Raw genomic sequence first — 26,465 nt, forward strand, 5'->3', positions numbered from 1 at the left:
GGGTTCGTGCCCCGGTCTGGGAAGATCCCACATACCGCGGAGCGGCTGAGCCTGCGCGTCCGGAGCCTGTGCTCCGCAACAGTGAGAGGCCCGCGTACCGCAAAAAAAAAAAAAAAAAAATTGAGGTGAAATTCACGGAATATAAAATTAACCGTTTTAATGGGTATACTTCAGTGGCATTGAGTACATTTACAGTGTTGTGTAAGGTGGAGACTATTGTGTGCCAGGTCTGAAAATGGTTTACAGTGAGAATGCATTCATGTGTCTCTTGTTTAACTGAAAATGAAAAGAAAAATTAAAGAGTATAGGCTTCAGCGTCAGACAGCGCTGGGTTCTGGACCTGGGGGCTTCCCTTCACTGGTTGTGTGACCCCAGGAAATTACTTATTCCACATGAGGCTCAGTTCCCACGTCTTTGAGATGGAGAAGAGAAAACTTACACTGTGGGACTGATGAGAGGATTAGATGCACTGACGGGAGAAGCAGCTGGTTCATCACAGCAGTAAATCTCGGTTGCTTTCTCCCCAGTGCACTCTGGAGGCAGTGCAGTCAGAGGCTCTGGCCTCAACAGCACGAGTTCAGATCGTACTTCCCCACTTTCTCTGTGCATTTGGGGCAAGTGTCTCCACCTTTATGAGTCAGTTTCAACATGTAAAATGGGGATAGTAGGGTGTGATGAGGACCAATCAAGATAACAGATGAGGAGTGCTTAAGACTCTACTGCCTACACAGTAAGTGCTCATTAATGGGGGCTGCTAGGGTTGTGCCAGCTCCTGGCATAATGCCTGGCACCCTAGGCACCCAGTGGGCGAAGGACCCCATGAAGCCATAATGCCTACTTCTCTCCACTCTCTGACCCAGGGCCATTGGTGCCAACCCCCTGTACTGTGACTGCCACCTGCGCTGGTTGTCCAGCTGGGTGAAGACAGGCTACAAGGAACCTGGCATTGCCCGCTGTGCCGGGCCCCCGGATATGGAGGGCAAGCTGCTCCTCACCACGCCTGCCAAGAAGTTTGAATGCCTAGGTGAGCCCGGGAGCACGAGAGGGCATGGTGGGTGCCGGGTTGCTTCCCCCCACCTCCTGCTTCCCCCTCCAACCCTGGCAGAGCCTTCCAGACACTCCTGTGTCCCCGAGGTGACCGGCTGGGTGGGGAACAGGTGGCAGGAATGAGGCCCCTGCTGCTTGTTAGCATTGCCGCCCTCTTGTCCTGCCACACAACGAACAAAAGAAAGCCAGGCGGAAAATCTCAGGCCATAAGGGCTCTAATCCCTCCCTGGGGTTATGTAAGGAAAATAAAAATAGCAGTGTTTCTGGACGCTCCAAGCCTCTCAGCAGTACAAGCACTCAGGCCTCACTTTGGTTGGAATTGTGCTCAGCAATTAGCTTAAACGCCTGAGCCACTGGACCCAGCTGCCGCTCTCCTGACATTTGTGGAAATACAAGGCCTGAGTGTGATTGGAGGCCTCACCCTGGGCATCTGTAAATAGTCGTTCAGGGATTGACTGACTGACTGACAGCCCAAGCCCTGGGACCCCTGCTGAGCAGGAGGTGGTGGCCGAGTGGTGGGCCCAGGCCTAGCTTCGTGTCCCCCCCCAGCAGGGGGGCAGCTGTGGGAGGGCACGGGAGGCCGTGGGGCACGACTCCTGCCCTCTGCAAGCTCACAGACCACCAGCGAAAATGAAGCTGACAGCCAGGGGTTAATGAGGCGGCCCCGGGCTGCCCTGTGTGCAGGATGCTGTCACAGGAGTGACCCTTCAGAGGGGCCCGATCTGTGGCTTGGCTGCTGGCTGCTGGGAGCAGGCCAATGTAGGTTGAAACGTTTGCTCAGTGTTTATTTACTGGGGTGGGATTGGTACTGGTGAAAGGTTTTTGTCTGTGTGTTTTTTAAAATTTTTATTGGAATATAACATGCATAACAGGAAAGTACAGATCGTAAATGAATGGCTCGCTGAATTTTCACACATTGAACTGGCTGGCGTTACTCTTTATTCCTGTGAGGCCCTAATGCTCCTCCTAGGTGGCACCCCAGGCAGCCTGGCTGCCAGCTCGTCCCCCACCTCCAAGTTCAAGGAAGGGCCACCAGTGAGTCCTGAAGGGGCTGGAGAAGGTCATGCCTGTAGCCAGAGAGGTGACCGGAAAGGGTCCTTCCCTGCTCAGCCTTGGAGAGAAACAAGTTCAAGGCCATCGGCCTTTTTTCTCCTAAGCGTGGCCTCCTCTCAGAGCCAAGTCTCCTCCCTGCTGGGGTGGCCGCCCTTGCTGTCCAGGCCAGCAGGTGACAGGGCTGGGGGTGGTTGCCTCAGAAGGGTGTGAGGGGATGGAGAAAACATCAGCCAGTTTCAGTAATGGTGACCATGATGCTGTCACACCGATGGTCCTGCCCTGACCGCCACATGGGGGCTCCCCTGAAGCCCCTTTTTCGGATTATCTCATTTAGTCCTTCCAGCCCCATGAGGCAGGGGCTGTTTTTAGCTCCATTTCACAGAGGAGGGTCCAGAGGCTGGAGAGGTGTACTGTGAAAGGCGGGATGAGCGCGATCCAGAGGGAATACCGGCGGGGCAGGCCGGGGGGGCGGGGGCGGGCAAACATCTCCTTGGGGAGAGGGTTTCGCAAACCCGTCCCTGCAGTGCCAGGATTCCGGGCCGGGGGCCGCGGGACTCTATGCCCAGTCCTGTCCCCACACCCCCTCCCTGCACTAACACCACTCCCACCTTGCCTCAGGTCCGCCCAGCCTGGCTGTCCAGGCCAAATGCGATCCCTGCTTGTCCAGCCCATGCCTGAACCGGGGCACCTGCCATAACGACCCCCTTGGGGCATACAGGTGTGCCTGCCCCAGCGGCTATAAGGTGAGTGCAGGCTGTGGCTGGAGGCGGAGGGCTGCTCGAGGGCGCGGTAGAGCAGGGCTGGGGCTGTCTCATTGGCCACTCAGCCCTCAGGGCCGGGGGGGGGGGGGGGGCCCAAGTGAGCATTTCATCCATGACCTAACAAGTGGATGAGAGAACAAGGAACCCCCGGGACCGGCAGGCCGAGCTGCTGAGGGGCCGGCTGTCCCTCTTGGCTCACTGGCCCCTGGGTCTCCCTGGGGTCCCCAACGCTGACTTCTTCCCTAGGGCCGAGACTGCGAGGTGTCCCTGGACAGCTGTTCCAGCAGCCCCTGTGGAAATGGCGGAACCTGCCACTCGCAGGAGGGCGAGCATGCCGGCTTCACGTGAGTTGCTGGGGGTGGGGCGGTGGGGGAGTGGGTACTGGAACGTGGTGGGTGAGTGCTAATGGGATCCGGCACCCAAGCCTCGGAGCCTTCCTCCTCCTCCTCCGAATGGGATGGCCCAGGCCCTTTGAGCTCTGGGAGATGAGGGACAGGCCCAGGGGGAATAGCCACTCACTCCAAATGGCCCCCAGAGGCCTCTCCGTGTCCACCCAGGCCACGCCTCCGCTGCGCACAGGCAGTGAAAGCACAGAGACTAGGGGCTGCCCAGGTCACACAGCAGGCTTCTGCCTGCTCTTGCCAGGTGCCAGGAGAGTCTTTCTGTGGCACTGGGAGTCCGTAGCCTAGGGCATATGCAGCGGCAGTGCCAAGAGGCAGCTTGGGGGTGTTTTCAACTCCTGTAATCTCCATTAACCCCCAAGGCCTCCAATTGAAGCCATCCACCTGCTTGTTGGGCCAGTGTTGCCTGAAGGCAGGGCCCGCAGCCAGCTGCTTCGGATCAGGCGTCCACCCCGAGTCCCCAGGACAGGGGAGGGGAGTCCTGCCCGGAGGTGGAGCAAGTCCTGGTCACGCCCTCCGGGGGGCCTCCCCCACCAGCTCATGGGTCACTCTGGTCGCACCCCGGGCATCGGTTTCCCACTGTCCTCCACATCCCGCAAGTCCTCCCAGTGCTGACATTGCCGCTCAAGCCCCCCACTCACCCTGCTCCCCCCAGAGCCTCTCAGCGAGCCCGCCAGCTTCCCAGAGCTTTTCTGAGGAGCACATAGTATTTAGCTGCTGAAGAAAAATTGCCAGCTGAGCAAACTGACTCTTCAGAAAATGATGTTGAATCTACTGGCAGAGATGGCCAGACCTGTCTCTGCAAACCCAGATTACCAGCTGTAAAGAAAACACTAAACGGCCTCTCCGCAGGTGTCGCCTTGGAAACGGCGTCCTTACAATAGGCTCTGTGCTCCTCTGGGCTTCCGCAGCAGCTCCATCAAAGCCCCCTCCTCATTGGCTAGACTGCTAGGGGGCGTGTCTACAGAGAGGGGGCTGCTGAGAGGACGCACCTAGGAACTCTCCCTGCTGGGCCGGGAGGGGTGCAGCTGGGAGTAGCCCCTCACACTTGGCATGCCTGCAGATTGGCGGGGGCGCTGTGGGAAGGACCCTGTTGGTCGAAAGGGGTGCCTCCCTGAGTAACCCCTCAAACCTAAGGCTTACAAGGGAGTCCGCAGTTGTTCCCCGAACCCCGCCAGAAGGAACTTAGATGAGATCCGCCACCACCTTGCAGGGGGAATTAAATTCCAGGAGACAGCCTGCAACAGTAGGCGTCACACCTTCTTGTTCACACACGCACCCCGCCGCAAACGAAATTTTAAAACTACAAACTGCCTGACACATTCTTAAGTGACAGCTAAAACTCTTCATGGTAAGTTTAATTTTTCATTGCAAAGAAGGTCATTTCCAGAACGCGGTACATATTATTAACATTTAAAATGAAAGCTGTGACTCCTTAAATCACTCTTTTATCCTCCAGGGAAAAATCATTTTAAAATCACGTGAAGGAACGCCTCTTGAACAGCTGCTACATCTTGCATCATTCTCGTTTCTACTCAAACTAGGATTTGTTTTACTCCCCTCACCTGCCCCCCATTTTCCTTCTAATGTAATCTGTTTTCCTACTAGAGGCTTTCCTTAGCACCCTGCCATACTTTCCTACCACCAAAATGGGTATATAAGTTTAAATTTAAAGTTTTTTACTATTTCTTGTCACCATAAACCTCTGATTAAGTTTCTTTTGCATTGAGTTATCATTACAGTGATCAATAATATACAATTGATCAGAACAACATAACTATTCCGAAATTTGATAATTATTACACATAAAAGGTAAATTTTATTAGACTGTATCTCTTAATGAGATGGATGGAGCTTTTGTTTGTGTGTGTGCGTGTGTGTGTGTGTGTGTGTGTGTGTGTTTTCTTTTTTTCTCCTAATTGGTTTATGTGTCCAGAGGTGAATATTATAGAATGTGAGAGGGCTTAGCAGCCAATCTATTCCCTTAAAAAAAATGTGTGTGTGTGTGTGTGTGTGTGTGTGTGTGTGTATGTATGTGTAGCTATAAATGCTGAGAAAGTTTGTTCACATAAATAAACCAATGAGATTAGGAGTTTTATTATAGCCACGTCACTCAATTACTTGAAACCCTGTCAAGTTTATATGCTAAAAATCCCAAGTGATCTGTCATCAAAAATTATTTTCAATGCTCTATCAGCTGACAGTTCCATGAGGTCTTCCTTCAATTATTTTTTAATGCACAGAACTGGAAATCTCGTGACTTGCAAAAGGGTTTGTTCATTCACTTTGGAAACATCAATATTCCTAATTGTCCCTTCATTTGGCACCCAAGGATCTTAGGCCCCAGGCACAGCCCACCTTGGCCTCGTGCTGGAAGAGGTGCGCATGAGCCTTTCTGGAGCTCTGGGGCAGGTCAGTTAAGGGGGGAATTCCATGCACAACATGAAGATGTGGAAATTAATTTCTCAGACCTCTCTGACCCACAAACCCCTTGGAAAACCACAGTTGTCCCAGAGGGAAGTGTACCCCGGTTTGAAGATCGCTGATCTCCAGGGCTCTCCGAGACCTGACTCCTGCTTACCCCCAGTCCTGTTCTCACCCCATTCCTGAAGTATGTGCTCCCCAAGCCCTGAACTATTTAGATGAGCAGGTACCCTCCTGAAGGATGGACTGTAAGGCTCTCTCTCCCCCAGGCTTTTACTCCCACTGCCTTCCCTCCCCTTCCTCTACTCCCCTGTCAGAGTCCTTGGCTAACTCATCACCTCCTCCAGGAAGCCTGCCCTGACCACTCCCTCCAAGGAGGAGCTAGGTGTCCTCTGCCCCTTTGTCCACCCTCCCCAGCCTCAGTTGTGCACCGTTCTGATACTCACTGTCTCTCCTTTGGTTGCCAGTCTCCTCGTCGTCTCCCCCGCTAGACTGTGAGTGATCTCATGAGCACAGGAGCCCAGGGCTGGTCTTGGTCACCTCTAACCCCCAGCATCTAACAGGGCTTGACCCAGAGTAGGGACCAAAACTCCAGGATGATGCGATTGACCATTGGCCACAGGCTTCCATCAGTGCCTCAGGACGGCTGCCGCCCTGGCCGTGGGCCCACATGCCTCTTCCTCCTCCCCTGCTCCCTACAGGTGCTCCTGCCCCTCCGGCTTTGAAGGACCGACGTGTGGGGTAAACACGGATGACTGTGTGGAACACTCATGTGCCAATGGGGGCACCTGTGTGGATGGCATGGGCAGCTACACCTGCCAGTGCCCCGTGCAGTACTCGGGTAAGCGTGGCGGGTTTGAGTGTCTGCGGGGAGGTGGAGGCCGGTGCACATGCCCTGAGCCCTTGTCCCATGGGCGGAAGGGCTGGGACCCTGCCTCAGTGTCTGCAGGAAGTTTCTGCTGGGCCGGCTGCCTGGCGGAGCACAGGGGGCAGCTTCTCTCCTGCCTCTCCCCCATTCTTCCCCCAGGAACGGCCTGTGAGCAGCTGGTGGACTTCTGCTCCTCGGATTTGAACCCGTGTCAGCACGAGGCCCAGTGTGTGGGCACCCCAGACGGGCCCAGGTCAGTGTTGCCCATTTCTAAGGCCAGGGAAGGGCATGGGCCCCCACGTCACGTCTCCTCTGCCCTCCCCAGCCTGTTTCCTCACCTGTCAGGTGGGTTTGGTCTTGGCTGTTCAGTTCCTGCCCATCAGGGGCAGGGGCAGGGTGGTGGTAGTTTTAGTCGGACAGACCTGGGTTTACATCATGACCCAGAATGGGGGGCTTGACCACTCTGAGCCTCAGTTTTCTCATCTGCAAACTGGGTGCACCAGTAGCTTCCTCCTGGGGTGGTTGTAAGGATTAGATAAGCAAATGCGTGAAAAGCACTTACTTCCACGTCTGACATTTGAAAAGTGCTCAATAAAGAACTATTGCAGGTCCACAATTTCTCATCGCCAATTACAAAATGCACAAAACTCTGAAAACCAAAAGCCATCTGCTAGCAAAATCTGATCCGATCAATGTATTTGGTATTAAAAGCTGACCTGCGCTGATACGAAGCTACTTACAGTCACCATTCACCCCATGTAGTGGGAATATGTGTAGATTGTGAACATGTTTAGTTAAGGGGCTGCCCCAGCTCCAACTGGCATGTTACATAATGTACAGTTATAGGTGTTGTATCACCTTTCCCAAATCCAAAAAGTTCTGAATTTCAAAACCTGTCTGGCTTCAGGAGGGTTGGATAAGGGGTCCTTGACTGTTGTCACCATCGTTGTTACTGGCATATGTGGAGGTGCTTTGTCACTGGAAGACTGGGATGTGAAGGTCACGGGGTTTTTAAGATGTTGCTCCCATCTGCAGTTCTGCAAACATAGTCTCATTTCTGGGACCCTGTTCCACTGCTGCACAATGGTCAGGTCTTCTTCAGGTCTGTGGCTGAGGGACCCGAACCCAGCTGCTCGGGCAGAGGTAGGGGATGGAGTCCCCCAGGGACTCAGTCCAGCAGGAGCTGCCAGAACCTCCTGGGCAGGAAGTGAGAGCGGGGGGACACTGAGGCCCAGATCCTAGGTCAAGGGGCCGCACAGGAGCCTCCATCCAAGTGGTGGACAGACGCCGTACTGCTGGCTGAGCTGCCGGGTGGGGTGGGCACAGCAGACCAAGGAGCGGTGGCAGAGCAAGTGACGTGCACGCTTCTTAGAGGGGCTGGGCCTCAGAGGGTGGAATAAAGCAGGACTGCACATTGTCCGGGTGGATACTGCTCAGAATGTCCTTCGCACCACAGAGAAGGGGCGCTCGGTGGGTGTACAGTTCACCTTCACTCAACTTCCTGTCTTGGAGGAAGGACTGAACTGACAGACACTCAGCCGTGCCTGGTGTTGTACCTGGAACCCAGCAAGTATTCAGTACACACTCACTGGATGCATGCATAAGGGAATGACAGTGAATGAGTCTGTGGGTGCTTAGCTACTGTAACACTTTTCAGACTGCAGCTCAAGACCCAGTAATAGATTGTGATCAGTTGGGTGGGTCAAGGTTAACGTTAAAAAAATTGAACAGAAAATATCAGAGAGCATCATGCCCTCTTATATAGTAAGGATAAGTATTTGGGCATGAAACTGATTGCAGCGGGCTCTGTGTGTGTGTGTGTGTGTGTGTGTTTACTGGGTACAAAGGTATTTCTTACCTCTTGAAAAACACTGGGAATGAGTTAAAATATCTGGCAGGAGCACCTACCTGCCAGGTTGTGTGGTTGAGCCGTGGAGTTTGCAGTTTGTAGTCTGGAAGGGTTTCCTGCAAGGGGTGTTCACCGGAGGCTTCCTGGAGGAGATGAGGTACTGGCCTGGCTGGATCGAGGCAGGGAGAGAGAAGAGGGTAGTCCAGAATCAACAGGTGTGAAGGCAGAGAGGTGTAGCGAGGTGCGGGTTGCTGCCTGTGGAAGCAGGTCTGACCACGGGGTGGCTTGTTATGGGGGCAGACGGATAGGGAGCATCTGGCAGGGCTGCGACCGAACGGGGGTGGAGGAGTGTGCTCTTTTATTTGATGGGCAAATAATTGGCAGAAATGGACTGACTCAGGCGAGCAGCGGACCACAGTGTGAGCCGGGAAGCTGGGGCCTGGCCTGGAGTCAGGATGTTGTGGAGAGGCGGGCACTAGCATCTGAGGCCTGGGAGGCTGGGGAAGAGGGATGGGTGAGCCCCATGTGACTCAGAGCCATGCATTGGCTGGGGTTGGGGAGGGGGGTGGGGGCAGCGGGGCAGGTTGAGAAGGGGTTGAAGGTTGACCTTGGATGTGCTGTTGGTGCTAAGGGTGGTCCTCCACTACAAGCGCCCGTCTCCTCCACCTCCTGGGTGTCCACCCTCCCGGCCCAGAGCAGCCCCCTCCCCCGCCTGCAGCCCACATAAACTCTCTTCCTGGATGAGAAAATGGTCTCAGGACGGGTGGGGGCATCTTGACATCTAGGGCTCTGTGTGACCTCCTGGGGGACCTCCCAGACCCCCCAGGGCCATGAGGCTCTCTGCCACACACACAGCCCTGGGGCCGCACAGGCTCCTGGCCGAGCTCTGGCCTGTGTGTGGGGCTGTTGACCCAACCCCGCCCTCCGCCCACCCCAGGTGTGAGTGTGCACCTGGTTATGTGGGTGACAACTGCACGGAGAACCGGGATGACTGCGAGGACCACCACTGCCAGAATGGGGCCCAGTGCGTGGATGGAGTCAATGGCTACTCCTGCCTCTGTGCTGAGGGTTACAGGTGAGCGGCCCCGGGAGGCACCATGAGTGACTGACTCCTCTTAGCTGTCTGCTCTGGGACTGGCAGAGGCCACCCTGGGAGCTTTCACTGTGGCTATGCCAGTCACCATATGTGTGGTCTGGGGAAAGTGCATCAGCAGCTCAGAGCACAGGCAAAGGGTCCCTACCCTGACTGGCGGAGGGAGCGGGAGGTGAGTACAGATTACTGGGCAGCGCCCCATCACTTACCTGCCCAGTGAACCCCTGAAGACATGCCCTGCATTAAAGGTCATTTACTTTTGCATCTTGGTCTCTCTGGGAGGCTGAGAGGGGAGGGCACCTGCCCTCCTTCCGGTCACCCACGTCCCATGCTCTGCTTGTGTCTTCTTTTTTTTTTTTTTTGGCGGTACGCGGGCCTCTCACTGTTGTGGCCTCTCCCGTTGCGGAGCACAGGCTCCGGACATGCAGGCTCAGCAGCCACGGCTCACGGGCCCAGCCGCTCCGCGGCATGTGGGATCCTCCCGGACCGGGGCATGAACCCATGTCCCCTGCATCGGCAGGCGGACTCTCGACCACTGCGCCACCGGGGAAGCCGGTGAAGCCATTTCTGACAAGTGCTCAGGTGATGTTGGTGCTGCTGGTGCAGGACCACACTTGTTCCTCACCTTGTTCCTCAGCATCTTTCTGGCTCTTCATTCTCTTAGGGAGAGTGTTCACTAGGAGCATCTTCTGTTACTTTAAAGCAACAGTGGTCCCAAGATGTTTAGAGTTTCTCTCCAGGACAGTGGGAGAGGAAGATGACCCCTTGCTCCATGGCCCTGCCTTTTCTGACCCGTGTCTTTTCCCACTCAGTGGGCAGCTCTGCGAGACCCCTCCCCGCCCGCCTGCCCCCAGGAGCCCCTGTGAGGGGACTGAGTGCCAGAACGGGGCCAACTGTGTGGACCAGGGCAGCCAGCCCGTGTGCCAGTGCCTCCCGGGCTTTGGCGGCCCTGAGTGTGAGAAGTTGCTCAGTGTCAACTTCGTGGATCGGGACACTTACCTACAGTTCACCGACCTGCAGAACTGGCCACGGGCCAACATCACACTGCAGGTGCGTGCCTAGGGTGTGCGTCACAGAGGGTGGTCCCGCAGCAGGGGACCCTGGCCTCAGGTCAGAGTATCGGGACAGCTGGGAGCACCCTGTGTTAGTCAAAACTCTTTGGATGTGGGTATCAGGATCTCAGTTTGAGCTAGTTTAAGCACAGTCGGAAAGGTTATTGGGTCACAAAACCAGTCTCAGGGAAGGGCAGGGGTGGAGGTGGTCTCATGGGTGACTGGATCCGGAAAACCAAACTTACCAGGATCCTCTCCCACCATCTCTTGTCTCAAAGACTCCCCTCAGCTTCAGCCTCCAATGCTGCAGACTGGCTTTCTCTATGTGGCTGGAACACGGCCACAGCTAGCGCTGGGAGCCCTTATTTTCCATTTATGTCTTGAATTCCATCTCAGAACATCGTTATGTTGAGGGAAAAAGAAGCAAGTTCTACTTCAGCAGCATTGTTTGCTGAATGTTTCTTGGGGAGGGACAGCGGATTGCACTGCACTTCACATGAAAAGAAATTAAACTCCTCTAGTCATCCCTGTTCCCCAAATTCCATTCCTTATCCCAGCTGCCACATCTTTCTTCTCTCCTTTGTCCTCTTCTCCTTCTTTTCTCTCAGAACCTTTCAGCCTCTCAAACATGCCCACTCTGCTCTCCTTCCCTTGATCACCTCTCATAAATTCTATCCACTACACTGTCCACACAGCAAGACCACAGCTAGCCTAACTGCTCAACAGAATAAAACTCACCAAGACCCTGCCCAGCCACATCCTTGGAGAGGCTCAGTTTATCCCACTATCCCCACCGCAGGCTCTTCCCCGATAGCTCTAGTTGGACAACAGTCAACAACCTCGGATCGGAGAAGATCTCCGATTGGCCTGCCTCAGGTCATATGCCCATCCCTGGACCAACTACTGAGTCCAGGGAGATGGGGTGCCGTGGTCCAGACTGGGCCATGTGCCAGCTGTACAGACCAGGGGGTCAGGGTCTTTACCAGGAGAGGAACAAGGCAGGAAACAAAGATCATGGCTCCTACAGCAGCATAGAGGCATCTCCCTCCCAAGGCACAGCTCCAGCCTTTGCTCGCATGGCTCCAGTGACAGGTGCTACCTTCCAGGTTTGGGTGGCTCTGGCTGTTGGAGAGTCTTCCTGAATCTGTCCTCTGTAGGTTCCGTCCTGGCCCCAAGGCAGCTCCCTGAGGCCCACAGAACAGGATATCCCTCATCCTGTCTAACCGTCCTCTCTGGGCAGCTGGTCCCAAGCTGTCTTACCTCCTGGCACAGAGTTTCCAGGCCTCAGCTGGCCCATCTGTCCTCCCCTGCCTGGCCCTGGCCAGACCGGCTGTGGGTGGAATTTGAGTGGGGTGGGGGTGGGGGTGGGGTGGGGCTGCCAGCCTGGGACAGCGCCCCCTGGAGGATGTTTCCCTTGGGGAGGCAGGGGAGGACTGTTCTGCACACATTTCTCTTTTAATTGTGGGTCCTCCGTCTGCCCCGCCCGCCAGCCTGTGCTGCTGCTGCATGGGGTGGGGTGGGAGAGAAAGTGCCGTTGCCATAGGTCTCCACAGCAGAGGACAATGGGATCCTGCTGTACAATGGGGACAGTGACCACATCGCAGTGGAGCTCTACCAGGGCCATGTGCGTGTCAGCTGTGACCCGGGCAGCTACCCCAGCTCTGCCATCTACAGGTACGGAGGCCTTCTTCAGGCCCCCCAGCTGCCCTCAAGGGCTGGGGGGCTGCCAGGGAGGGGTCTCCTGAGCCAAGAGCAGGTGGTTATCGGCACTACCAGAGACCTGGGCTGCCCAAGCGGAAAGGGCATTCAGACCACCGAGTCCAGCCCCATGCTGGGTCCGAGGCTCCCTGGGGCCTGAGCAGTGGCCCCATCCTTCCCTGTCCCACAACCGCCACACAGGGAGCTCCTCAGTGGGGAGGGGAGGCTGATTAGTTGGAAACCCCTGCCCCAAACTTCTCAGCTTTCCTGAGAGAGTGCCCAAAGGGGAGCAGGAGGGACCAGGTCAGAGGCCATCAAGTCCCCACAGTCCCCTCTTAGATATTTGGTTTCTTGGGAATCAGCTGCTGGACCAGTGGCCTTTCTGAAGTGCCTAGGCGGGGATGGGTCCAGCTGAAGGCCATTCCCTGGGGCGGGGGCACCTCATCTTCTTCCAGTGCCGAGACGATCAATGATGGGCAGTTCCACACCGTTGAGCTGGTCACCTTTGACCAGATGGTGAATCTCTCCATCGATGGCGGCAGCCCCATGACCATGGACAACTTCGGCAAACACTATACACTAAACAGCGAGGCGCCCCTCTATGTGGGAGGTGAGGACCTGGCCTGGGTGGAGCTGCAGCTGGCCCTCCCCGGGCCACTCCATCAGGTGGTAGCAACAGACATTCCAGGTGGGGCCTCTGTTGCTCTCTGGCCTGAGCCTTGCCAGGCTCAGGAGAACTGCCCTGTGGGGGACATTCCAAGGTGGCAGTGGGGGAGGATCCTAGTGAATGGCCAAGCTGCTGGCGGATTGTCCACCTTGCCTAGAGCCCGCACTGCTCTCTGCCCAGCCCAGACTGACAAAGAAGGATGGGAGTGTGGGTTGGGCTTGAGGCCTGGCCTGGGAGGGGGCCTGGACTTTCCCAGCTGTCTTTTGCATGGTAGGCACCTTTCCTCTTGGCTTAGGGCCAGAAGGGGCTTGTCAGTTGTTCAGGGTCCATTCTCGGGTCCCTCAGAGGCCCAGGCATGGACTCCCTGCTTCAACTGGGTACCTCCCAGCTGGACTTACAGGCTTTGTGGCTAGATGACCCCATCCAGCACCCGAGAACATTTCTAGGTCTAGATGAGACAGGTTTCTAGATGCAGCAGGGCCGCCTCAGTGCCGCAGAGGGCCTTGCCAAGACTTCGGCCAGGAGGGTGTGAGAGATGGAGCCCTGGATTCTAATCCCAGCTCTGCTGTTTACTAGTTGTGCAACTTTGCGCAGGTCCCTGAGCACTGAAATCGAAGGGGTTTCAGCAACTCCGACGTCAGAGGGCTGCTGTGAAGGGATGACCACAAAAGTGGGGGACAAAGTGCCGTACACACGAGTTCTGGGCCCAAGTCCTTGGCTGCTTTTGGGGTCTCTGGGAGGTAAAAGCTGGTGTTCTGGGCAGGAGCCCTGGGCGAGGGCGGCCAGACTCGGGCACCCAGAGCATCACTTGTCAGCTGGCTGCTGCCAGGCCTGGCACCCCCAGGCTCTGATCACAGAGGAAGCAGCTTTTCCATTTCTTCTGGGAAAGGAGTCTGGACCCTCCAAGGTGGCAAAAGACATTGGCCCAGAGTTGCAGAGACTGAAGGACAGATGCCGAGGGCAAGAGGCCCGGTGGACCTCCGAGGTGGGTGCCAGGCGGGGTCTGAGCCTAACTCAGCCCCGCCCCGCCCCCGCCCCTCCACTCCAGGGATGCCAGTGGACGGGAATTCGGATGCCTTCCGCCTGTGGCAGATCCTCAACGGCACGAGCTTCCACGGTTGCATCCGAAACCTGTACATCAACAACGAGTTGCAGGACTTCACCAAGACAAGGATGAAGCCAGGGGTGGTGCCAGGCTGCGAGCCCTGCCGGAAGCTCTACTGCCTGCGTGGCATCTGCCAGCCCAATGCCACACCAGGGCCCGTGTGCCACTGTGAGGCCGGCTGGGAGGGCCTGCACTGCGACCAGCCAGCCGACGGCCCCTGCCATGGCCACAAGTGAGCCTGGGCTGGGCTCAGGGAACCCTCCCCCACCGCCCACCTGCAGGTTCCCTTCCCTTCCCTGCACGTTCCACTTCCCCATGGTGAGGAAAGACTGTCTTTAAACTCCAAAATTGGAACATGTGGCCTAACACAGGGTTTTATTAATTTTTTCTGGCTTTCAGTTTTTATTAACAGGAAAAGGACCCTAGGGACAAACAGAGAATCACATTTTGCTCCCTTTGTTTCAATTCTGGGAACAGAATAAGACCCTGTGAAGCCCAAGGCTGGGGGTGTGGGGTGCCCTCGGGTGGCCTTGGATTGGCTGTGGCCTGTCCTCACAGTGCCTTTTCTTTGTTCCCTCCAGGTGTGTCCACGGGAAGTGCATGCCTCTAGATGCTCTTTCCTACAGCTGCCAGTGCCAGGATGGGTACTCGGGGGCCCTGTGCAACCAGGCTGGGGCACCTGCAGACCCCTGTGGGGGCCTGAGGTGCCTGCACGGCCACTGCCAGGCCTCAGCCACCAAGGGGGCACACTGTGTGTGTGACCCCGGCTTTTCGGGCGAGCTGTGCGAGCAAGGTCAGGGGCCCCCCTCCTGACATGCCCTCTCCAGGGTCCCTCCCCACAATGTGCTTTAGTGACTTTTCTTTTTCCCAACCTCAGCAACCCCTCCGTGCCCCCCTCCCCTCCTGCACCTTGGGCTGCAATTGGGCTGTAGCGCCCCCAATCCTCTGGGCTCTGAGCCCCACCCCCAGACAGATGCCCATCTCTCCCTGGCCCAGCTTGCCCTGTAGCCCCTTTATCTGGGTTAAGTGCCCCTTCTGGCTGGGGTCTCTCCTTACAGAAGAGACCACCAGAGTAACAGCATCTTGGCCACATCACTTAGGGACCTGGAGAGCAGCAGGAAGTCTGAGAGTTGGGGACCCTTCCCAGGTCCTCCTGGCTTCAATTTCTTCTCTGATGTCATCGCCTCCCAGGCTTCCAGCCACCTCTTGCACTCCTCTGGAGGCCACTGTACCCTGACAGCCCAATCTGTCCTGGGGGGCCTTGGCAGCTAGAAAGTTCTTCCTTTTCACTGACCTCACTGTGGGCCCAGGAGGAAGCGTGTGCATGTCTGGCAGGGAGGAGGTGGGGATGGATGTGGGGTCCAAGGATGCTGCCCCACCCTCCTCCTCCTCCTTTTTCTCCTCCTCCTGCCTCCCCAGGGGCAGCGCTGGCCCCTGGGTGTGCCCTGAGGCTTTCTCTTGGTGTCTGTCCCATCCAGAGTCCGAGTGCCGGGGGGACCCTGTCCGGGACTTTCACCAGGTCCAGAGGGGCTATGCCATCTGCCAGACCACGCGCCCGCTGTCGTGGGTGGAGTGCCGGGGCTCATGCCCCGGCCAGGGCTGCTGCCAGGGCCTGCGGCTGAAGCGGAGGAAGTTCACCTTTGAGTGCAGCGACGGGACCTCTTTTGCCGAGGAGGTGGAGAAGCCCACCAAGTGTGGCTGTGCCTTCTGCGCTTAGCGCCCGGCGTGGATGGGGCGGGGAGAGGGCGGGCGAGGGGGCGCGGCCGCAGCGGAGACCGAATGGCCGGCAGCTGGGCTGGGGTGCGGGCCATCACCACGGCGACGCCTGGGCTGCCGGCCCTCCGGTCGGGGGGCGGCCAGAACCACCTTTCTAAAGCAAACGGCGCCGCAGCTTGGGGAGGGGCGGGTGGGCGTGGCCCGGGCCGCAGCCCGCCCTCTCCGGAAGTGCCTTGCACAAATAGGCGCTTAATAAATATTTGTTGAATGAATGTGTGCGTGAGGTCAGGCCACGAAGTGCAGAATAGTGACACCTCCTCCTTGCCTGATACCTGGGTCTCAAGATGGGACTGCCCCTTCCCAAACCAGCCTTGCCCTCTCACCTGTGGCCTGTGCGGGTCCCAGAAGCCCCTTGCCCCCCTGCAGATAACCTTGAAGTCTCTCAGCCTGCGCTGGGGCAGCCGGCCTGGCTCTCAGCTTCTGCTGCTGCAGCGTCTGCTGGCAGTAGGCCAGGCTGCGAAGGGGAAGGGCCCCCTCCTGCTGGCCAGGAAGGGACCAAGCGCTGCCCCCTGGGCTGCCTGGCAGTGCTGCAGCCACTGCTTGCTTAGGAGCGGGCCAGGGGGTGGAGGTGGTTTTAGGACTAGACCTCTGAATCCCAAAGTTATGGGATGAGCATTGTAATTTCAAGGAGGGTGCTCATGCGGAGGAAACGACTGCTTAGCAGGGGGACACCACCAGTGAAAAGGACAGAGGGCTTCGTGGTTCCAACTGAATAAACATCACCACCTCCAGGCACTAGCCACCAAGGGGGCATTGGTCCTGGGCTCCCCCAGCCATTAGCCAGCCATCAGCTTATAGCTAGCAGGGGGACTTGGGGGTGTAGGGGGCTTGGGCTAGGCTGCTAAGCCAAGGAGGGGTCTCCTCCCATGTAGACTGGGTTCAGATCACCTCATGCCGCAGACCAGTAGGGAGCAGTGGTCCGGACATCAGGAAACCTCCGCTGGCTCTGTCACTCTGGGCAAACTTCTTCCTCATGGGCCTCAGTCTCCTCAGCTATCAAGTGGGGCGATGGGGGTGAGCAATGTAGACCCTCCCGCTGTGGCTCCAGGAGGGAAGCTGGAAGAGTTAGAAGATCTACTTTCATTAATCACGTCAACAAGTATTCATGTGCCTAACCGGGGCTGGGTACTGCGGGTGTTCTCCCCTCACGGACAGATGGGACTGACTACAGAACACCACAGGAGCGACCTGTGATGCCTGGGAAGGATGCCTGGGAAGGATGCCTGGGAAGGGATCTGAGGCGAGTGAGGGCTCCAACCACAGACACCGGCCCAGGCCAGAGCTGCTCACTCCAAGTGTTTGCAAGGAAGGACTCAGTGTCTGAAGAGTCATCGAACATGTGGCCCTGTGACTACAAATGCTTCTCTTCCATGCAGAATGAAAACGCAGAAAGATCTTTGTGCCCAAATGGCGAGCTGGCTGGAAGCAAGATAGGTCACGCTCTCCTGTCCCAGTGTCTCCCCAAGAGTGTGTGCCCCTGGGGGATCCTGGGGGGCAAGGAGGGTGAGCATGTCCCTTTCCTGGCTCCTTCCATCTGCAAACAGAAGGCAGGGTCAGGGGAGTGTGTCGTGTTGGGGCTGAGGTGGCCTTGTGCTTGCGGGCAGCAGGCAGAGCCCTTGGTACCGAGTATCCTGGAGCCTCCTAGGACTGAGCGCGCCTGGTGTGCTCCACTACCCTGGGACTCAGGCCAGTGAGTTGGAGTCCTGGGTCCCCTGTAATAGGAAGAGGACCCTGCCCTGTCCACCTGGGGAGGCGTCCTGAAGGCTGGATCTGCCCCTCACCAGGGGCCAGGCTCTATTTTCTTGGAACTCTGAGCAAGGCCACAGCACCCCTCACACCCATGGGCAGCAGCCTGGGCCTCGAGGGGCTTCTCTTAGGGCTGCACAGCATCCATCTCTTACCTAGACTTTCTGGGCCCCTGCGGGCACCTGGACAGCAGCCAGCACCAGGCTGGGTAGGAAGGAAAGCTCAAGTGTAGCTAGCCTGCCCCTTCCATGGAAGAGAGGGTTCTGGAACCCACCAACCCTGAGACATACACCTTCCCCTGGCCACCACCATTCCTCACTGACCTGCAGAAACCGTTCCCCGGGCTTGAGGGGCGATGTCTGGCAGGACCTCTTCGCTCTGCAGAAGTGGAAAGGGCACCTGCAGACAGGTACTGGCTGCCAGGAGTCCTGCACTCGCAGTGCCGTGGGTTTGGGAGGGCAGAGGATGGAGTGTTTGTTTGCAGGGAGCACCCTGCGAGCTTGCTGCCACCCCTGTCCACCCCTCCACAGCACCCCGCGCCCCAGCCCAGCTCCATACTCACCCTTGGTCGAGCCAGAAGACTGGGATACACCAGAAGGGTGAGGGCAGCAAGGGGCCGAAAGACCCATGCGCCCCAGGATGAAGTTTTCCTCAACTGAACCACCAACCCGAAAGTTACTAAGGAACTGGATCATCACACACCTTGCCTGTTCACGTTTGGGCCTGCCGAGTCCCAGAAGAAGGCTGCCGCGAAATCATCTGAGAAATCATTTCCAAGCCTTGCCACCCCTTTGGTAGAGACTCCAGTTCACTTGGACGTCGTCCTCGGCTGGTTCTACTGAAGAGACATAAGCAGGGCAAGTCCCAAAGTTGCTGCTGCTTTGGTAGCACTGCAGGCGACAGTGGCCCTGGCTCCCTGTGCAGGTGTCAGGAAACGGAAAAGCCTGGACTTTGTCTCTTCTTTGCCTGCTGTTAGCCTAACCATGAAAGTATCTCTTTACACAGAATACTTAACAGATTCTAATATATATTTGTATTTCCTTTTGTTATAGTATTTTTATATGTTAAAGTCAACATCCAGTGTCTTGCTTCGCTTTTCAGATGCTATGTAGTTGTGACATTTGGTTTGGTTTGGGGTGGGGGGGTTCTGTAGTCTTGTTTGGATCACTCTTTTAAAGAGACTGGTTTAGAACAAGCCCCTGGGGGAGCCACACCTGCCCTGTCCTGAGACGTGTTATTTTAGAACATGTTGGATATTGTCTGTTGTCTTCCTATGAACATGAAATTGATTCACTCAGGTTCTGCCTTTGTTGATCTCTTTTTCTGCATCAAGGATGAGCCCAGGGCTGCTGACACACAACCTCGCACGGGCGAGAGTTTCTGGGCTGCCCATAAACCAGCCACAATCCAGGCATGGAGCCCAGACACAGCACATGTAGGGTATCTGCCCTTGGAACTCTCTAGCCTTCCTGAAGTGGCAAAGGAGGCCTGTTCCCCCTGAAGAAGGAAGGGGAGGTCTGGGGGGTGGCTTAGTCATAGCTCCCTGGGGATGTCAGTGTGAGAACAGAGCCTGACACGGTACAGCACACACGGATCTGGGGAGGCTGTCCATCCTCACTTCTCTCCAAGTGTCACACCCATGTTTTGTAAGTTTGTGTACAGAGCCATGCCCATATTTAACATGGCTCTGAAGGTTTTAGAGCGTCAGGGCAACAGATTGGTGCGGCTTCTCCAACTGTCCTGTAAGGTTGACCTGTCAGGCACCAGAACAGTAGTTCTTAGGGATCAGTGGAGAAAGGAGGCAAACCTACTTCTACAGTGGTTCTACTATGACTTCAGACCACAGAACTGCACTCAAATTGAGCTTTGTAGGGTGAGTGACCTCAGTGTCTTGGTGAGGCCAGGCCCTGGCAGTGAGGCTGGGCAAGCCTCCTGACACCAAGGGGTCCCCGCTGGCCCTCCTCTAATGCAGGACCATAAACTGATTTCCCGCTCGTGGTGACGGTCACATATGCCACACCTTAACAGCACATGGTCACCTTGAAAGTGGGCAGTGATGGTAACTGCAGTGCCTTCAAAGCAATGAGGGATTTGGGAGCAAATGTAATGAACCAGCTACAGGACAGAAAACAGGTTAAAATAGGGTTGTAAGCTCAAGAGTCTGGAGAGGCCAGTAGGTTACTTACCTAAATGAATCAAGTTGGCACACGCCCTTCAGCCCATCATTTGTACTGCCGCTTCTGATAAAGCAGCAGGGATAGAGACCTGGTTCCCTACTGTAAAGAGCAAGGGACAAATGGTAAATGAGGCAGACTGTGATGACCTGAAGGGTGAGCTTTCCAATCTACCCAGCTTCACCTGATTCTTACCACGCACTAATTTTGTCAGATCTTCATTATCTTTTTTTAAAAGAGAAGCTAGAAATCAATTTTTATGTAAACACTCAGTTTTAAAATACTGTTTTTTTAAACACTGGCTAAATAAAACACAACTGTCAGCCACCAGTCTGCAACCTGAGTTAGAGTAAAGTAAGTGGCACATTTCAGTTACAAGGAAATATCTAGCCAAGGGAATGGGCACAGCAGGGCTTGGCTGGGGGGTGGAGGGAGTCGAAGGGATGCCCAGGCTTCCAGCTAGAGTTGCCACACTTCCCCGTATTGGTGATAATGCACCTCTATCACCCCTATGTCCTGAGCCCTGAGAGTTCATTTTAGAGATGTTCCCTCACCCCAAGCCAGTCTGCATCTCTCATGTCAGATTCCAGTTATTCTACCACAGGATGAATAGTGGAGGAAAAGAGAGGTCTATTTCAACAACGAAAAGTCCTCCTCTGGAACAAGACAGTTCTCCAAATTCAAATTAAGGAGGGCGGCCTGACTGCCAGCTCAGGGTTATTTCCATCTTTCCATCGGGTGGAGTTCTGCATGTCAATGGCCACTGTCCGGTGAACTTGTTAATGAAATTGTGGCAGATTCCACGGGAATCACGGGCTCACTGGATCCCTAAATAGACTCATCTCCAGGAGAGTTGAAAGAATATAATGAAACGGGTCATGGATCGAGTAAATGGAAGGATTTCCTGCCATACCCCAACATGGGCTCCAGAAAGCCGGGGTGCTGTGCACATCCCCCCTCACCTAGCAGTGGCATACCTGAGGTCAGAAGCGCGGATTCAGTTGCTCCTTGCACCTCAGGATGAAGCACCGGCACCTTCCCAATTCTGCCATGGGAATTCCCAAGGATCATCCATTGTGTTTTCTATTCCCTGAAGTCAGGCATAACTCACAAAACGGCCATAGATCTACCAAACGATGTTCCTTTAAGTCCCAACATCAGTGGCCGAGGCAAAAGTAGTAAGAATTATTGCTTTTTGGTTCCTTCTGGCAACTTACCAACTTTGCCGTAGGCGACAAGTTGAATGCTGGGCTTCAGTGCGTTCTGTACCCTCTCCAGTAACTACACAAACACACTTTAATATCAAAGAAGTTTAATACGCTGCAACAAAATAAGCGCCTAGGAAAAGCTCATGGAATAGATGTCAACGTTCGAGAGATCCCGCCCACACATCCTCTAGCTCCATAACCCAACCCTCAAAACCAAACTAGAAAATCTGAAACAACAAAGGAAATCCTTCCAAGCTTGGATTTCAGTGAGGGCCCCTTTACCAATAACAAGAACACCGTTTCCTACATGGTCTAATAGGAAAGTAAAACACAGAAGCACAAAAAGTCCACAAGATTTCAATATTTAAGAGACTTGGTACATATTCAAAGTTAAAATAACTCCAACTTTTATAGCTATACATATTGTTTTAAAGCAACTTAATATATTTTAAATTTTATATATACACTCTCAAAGGTTCTTCAGGTGAGGTATGTAAACATTGTCTAATGAAAAATTTTCAATGTTTCAAACCAACAAATTCACAGCATACATTGAATTTTCTTCCATAAAAGACACAGTATTTTCCTACACTCACTAACATAGTGGAAGTCCAGGCCCAAGGGATACATGCTGATCATCCGGATTACCGTTTGCAGAGATTCTCATTTCACTACTTTTGACAAGACCGCCTTCACACAGGTCAGGATCACACGCTTGGTACCAGGAAGGAGCTAGGCCCTCTGAAGACTCTGTCCTTGGGCATCTGGATCCCTGGCTAAGACTCACAAGACAGCAAAAAGGAGCACATCTGAACAACTACGAGATTGACCTCGGCAATGACAACACTGGGAAGAACCAGAAAGACCTTTAAAGGAACGGTAGAGATTCATCTTAGAGCTCCCTGGATCCACAGCCGGATCAGCAGCCCTGCCCTAAACTCACTCTGAAGGCTGTGGCCTGAAACCAATAAAAACCCAACACGGCACCTGAGCTTCAGTTAAATTGCATGGGCCTCCTATGACCCCCTGGCCTCTCAAAGGCATTAACTCTAGCCTAAAAGTAGGACCCTGGGCTGTGCTTTTCATACAGGTTGGGGTTGAATTTCTTAATATCATAATACATATGGGAAAATAATGCCATGAGTTCACAAAGATGACCAATGCCTGCACACAGGCACTGGCCAATGACCTGGGAGGAGCTCAATTTTGAAAACTACTTGTTCCCTGAGGGTAAACAGCAGGCTTCTATTGAGATTAAGTGAGGCTAATAAAGGGATTCTTTATTACAAGGCCATAAGGCTCGGGGAGCCTCAGGGCAGAATTCTATTTTACCCCACATAATCTATAACGCACCCCCGCCCTCCCCCCACCACAAGAAGTAGTCACCTTCCCAAAGACACAACATAGGTCCGCTTCTTTCCTCTTGCTTGCTTCAGGCTCAGCAATGGAAAGTTTTATCCTAATGCACCCACTTCAATCTAAAAAACACTAGTGAAAAATTCCAAACACCATCATAAATACAAAAGAGAAGACATATTCCAAAAGCCTAAAAAACTACATTATTCTATTAATGGTTATCTGGGTGTGGGGTATTTTTCATAAAGTTCAGGACGGTCACAAGGAGAGGCTGCTAAACAGCTTAGAAATCTGTTGGACTGAACACGCTGGGACGCTTGGAGAGGCAACTGCCCTCTTTGCATGAACCTAAACGGTTTAACCCCAGACACGGAGAGGGCTTCAGATATTTCAAACTCAGGCACAGAGGAGGAGTACAGGAAATGGGCTAGCTCTTAAAGGTAGCTCAGATACAGTCAAAGGACTTTTTATTGGCCATTTACATTTTTAATGTGAAAGGTTCTTACACTTATGCTACAGCCAAATGCGTTTTGCCTCAGCTAGATTCTGTAAACCCTACAAATTCATGGAAAATTGATAATTCTTCAGTCTCTATGCCCAATTTTTGATGTGTCTGGTGCTGGCAGATTTCTCATCCATCGCTAGTGTCGTATGATGTGAAGGAGCGTGCAGACAAACAGAAGCAAAAATTCAAGTACAGCAACCTCTCCAGCAAAGGCAAGAGGTCTTAGCAAGAGCTGTTCTACCCCCACCCTATCCTCTGAGACAAGGGCTAACGCAGAGCCCGGAATAAATGCTATTACCTAGAATCTTATTGCTTACAGGCAACACATCAGAAAGAAAACCTGGAAATCTGCTCTGCAGGTCTGGGGGCTGACCACTGACCGGTTTATCATACATATGTGTGTGTGTGTGTGTGTGTGTGTATGTGTATATATATATATATATATATATATATATATATATATATATATATATATAATATACAATATATAACATAACCAGATGAGAAGAGGGAACGATTAAAGCTTGGATTTGATGTAACATTACAGATCAAATGCCCCAAACAGCTCTCAACCTGCTGGTTTTTGTTCTTTCTCCATGTGTGAACTGTGTTATGAAAGGAAGTCCACTGCTCAAAATATATTCTACAATACTACAATGCAAACCAACATCACTCAGAACATGAATCTGTACACAGCACATGTAATAAATATTTTTTAAAAACTATTTACAACATTATTTCTCGTGAACATTTAGATGAGAGCAAAGTTTGTTTCTTCCTGCAAAGGTTAAAAAAGTTCTGACTGTCTAGTTCAGTGCTAAATTCCCTGGCACCTAGTTACCCTTTCACATTTCATCTTAAAATCAGATTTGCTTACAAATAGCATCTGAAAAAAACATTCTCCAGCATTACTGTTCAAGTGTCTTCCTCATTTGTTTAGAAAAGACAAAGGGAGGCCATAAGTAAATATGCTAATTATGGTTCAAATGGATGACACAAATCCCTGTGTGTCCAGTCCCAAGCTCACCGCAGTCCTGGAGCTGCAGTTCTCAGTCCAGCCAGCCGGGCAGAATGAGAATCGTGACTCAGACAGGGGTGCCCAGGAATGGGGCACAGGGAAGAGGAACCTGATGGGAAAGCATTAGTTCCATTACATTTACGGGTGCTGAATTGCAGACCAGGACTCCTGGGAAGTAAAGCTGCACACATCTTAGAGCAGATGACCTCAGTGTGTACCATCAGTTATAGGTGGGCTGGCCCACATCTGCTGAGAGAGGGAGGAGGCAGCGAGCTGAGGCGCTCAGTACTCAGTCAAGGTGCAGGAGGAAACGTGCTTATCTCCCGTGGTTAACGAGAGTGGGAACAGGTGTCTTTCACGAAGGTGAGAAAGACTAAAATACATCTTAATGCTTTCTTTAGGCAACCAGTGGTTTCTCCATATCCCACAGGTATAGGTTTGGATTTCCTTGGGGTTACAACTAAGGCTCATCTCCCTGCACAGGATGTTGAAATCTACAGCTGAATGTACCAACTGCGTATGCAAAATGTGGGCTGCTGGAGGCAAGCCCCGATGCCATACCTGGTGCAGCCACACCGACTGTGGGAGACCCACTTTGTTCTGGGATGGGGTGACAGTGGGGATTGTGCTCAGGTTCCCAATCCAGTTGCATCTGCCCCAATACAGTGAGGGCTTCAAGGCTCACCCTTCTGCCTTCACTATGTTGTCTGGGGGTTCAGCGGCCGAGCATCGTAGCTGGGGAGGATGGGTTCTCTAGAAAGAAAACTTTTTTGGAAAGCCCTTTTGACATTAATTTTTTTTGTTTGTTAAAATAAATACTTTCTATAGAAGCATTTGAACAGGAAAATACCACTATTTACACAGTGAAATAAATTTCACAGTGGTGTGTATAAATACGTATTTTATATATATGTATTTGAAATCATAGTCACATAGTCTCCTAGAACTATTAAGAATGCAGAAATCACAGGTGAAACTTATAACCTTAAGCTATAGTGGCTCTAAAACTAATCCCTACCTGTGGTACAAATATACAAAATTATGAAAATCTTGTTTGTATAGCATCTCTTCCACAAACTAGCTCCCAAATTCTACAGATTTAGCTACAAGACGACATGAAGTGTAGATTACAGAAAACGATTTGAGTGAGAAAGTTGGTAAGGTGACTACATTTGGACCCAATGGCTAACTACGAGAAGAAAAATAGTTATGAAAAGAAATGCTTCTAATACAACATATATATGTTCAGTGAAGCACTTGAAAGGTAGGAGACTTCCCAGAGGCCTCCTGGAAGGGGGCTTGGGGCATAAGCAGAAGAGGGAAGAGGCAAGGTGCCAAAGGTGGGTCCTCAAAATGAGGTGAGTTAGGCCTGACCAGGAGCGGGCTTCACTGGCCAGGCCAGAGAGCTCTGAACTTCAGTCTAAAACTGCTGGTGGGCTGACAAGGTGCCATCGACATGCTGGTATTTTTAAGAGAGCTGAGGATGGGTAATCTGGATTAGAGGTTCAGACAGGTAAAAAGACCAGCCATTTATATTCACAAGTAATGACCGAAGCTTGGGGAGTGATAAACTTGCAAATACACTGTACATGAATATACTGTATAGCTTCTGGGGGTGAAACTAACATGCTCTCTGCCTGCCGGGAGAGGCACTATTCTAGGCTTTAAGTTCACGAGGAAATCCGTTTGTGTTGAGCACTGCTGTAGGGGAATACCTCTCCATGAGAGTCAAGTTCACCCTGACTCATAAACATGAAGACAACTGTAGTACTTTTAGTTTAAAAGACTTTGTACTTTTAACTTTAACTAGTTATCCTAGTAGATCAGATTGAATGTCCACGATTCAACAAATACTCAATCCACAAAGGGAGATATATTTTTTTCTCTAATACACAAGCACTGGTCAGGAATAACGTGGAACAGCAGCTGTGTGCTAAGATCGAACAGGCAGAAACCGTGAAATCTAAAAGGAAAGAGATGTTGCAATGCTGCACTACATAAAAAAATAAGTTTGTGCCTAACTGGCCACACAATTTGATCTTGAATGACATATTGCAAGGGCCAGTAAACCTTTTCTTTAAAGGGTCAGGTAGTAAATAGCTTATATTTTAGGCTGTGTGGGCCACATGGGGTCTCTTTACTCTTTTTTTTTTTTTTTTTTAACATAACCCTTTAAAAAACAAGGTACAATGCACTCCTCCAATCTCTGGTATATTATAAAACCACGGGCAAGTGGCTTTTTTTTTAATTCGCAATCTACTTCCATGTGGCCTGCCTACTGGGCACCTCATGTTAAATGGAATGGTCCCAGGCAGGTGAGAGAGCCTCTGAGTCACTTTGCTCACTGGCGAGCATAACTGCACACCTGTCCCTCTGAGCACTAACATAAACCACCAGGGCTCTGGGGAAATGATCAGACAAAGGGAAGGTAATGCAAGGAACCGGCCAGCTGTGGCTCAATTCCAAGGGCAGAAGCATGAGCAAGGATGCCTGCAAGGTGACTCAGGTGGTTCCCTGGGTCCCCAGTATAGCATGGCAAGCAGCATCAGAGAGCTCTGGGTTTCCACCGGAGCATGAAAGTATCTTTAAGCGAAGGAGGTCAGACTTTCATGCCTTCCAATCCGTCCACTGTAGAATACAGCAGTTTGTTCTGACATTTCAAGG

General features: G+C 53.1%; 1 protein-coding gene across 1 annotated transcript in view; it reads left to right on the forward strand.

Moving 5' to 3' along the window:
* SLIT1 (slit guidance ligand 1) overlaps positions 1-15,735 on the forward strand; it is a 169,413-nt gene extending 153,678 nt beyond the window's left edge. Inside the window, exons 26-37 of the mRNA XM_065894433.1 lie at positions 861-1,024; positions 2,719-2,843; positions 3,108-3,205; positions 6,388-6,527; positions 6,714-6,807; positions 9,341-9,478; positions 10,309-10,546; positions 12,092-12,222; positions 12,702-12,856; positions 13,962-14,250; positions 14,600-14,811; positions 15,497-15,735. Of these exons, the coding sequence (XP_065750505.1) occupies positions 861-1,024; positions 2,719-2,843; positions 3,108-3,205; positions 6,388-6,527; positions 6,714-6,807; positions 9,341-9,478; positions 10,309-10,546; positions 12,092-12,222; positions 12,702-12,856; positions 13,962-14,250; positions 14,600-14,811; positions 15,497-15,735 (2,023 nt within the window). The remainder of the gene's footprint in view (positions 1-860; positions 1,025-2,718; positions 2,844-3,107; positions 3,206-6,387; positions 6,528-6,713; positions 6,808-9,340; positions 9,479-10,308; positions 10,547-12,091; positions 12,223-12,701; positions 12,857-13,961; positions 14,251-14,599; positions 14,812-15,496) is intronic.
* The last annotated feature ends 10,730 nt before the right edge of the window (positions 15,736-26,465 follow it).

This window comes from Phocoena phocoena, chromosome 16, assembly GCF_963924675.1.
Source record: "Phocoena phocoena chromosome 16, mPhoPho1.1, whole genome shotgun sequence".
Lineage (NCBI taxonomy): Eukaryota > Metazoa > Chordata > Mammalia > Artiodactyla > Phocoenidae > Phocoena > Phocoena phocoena.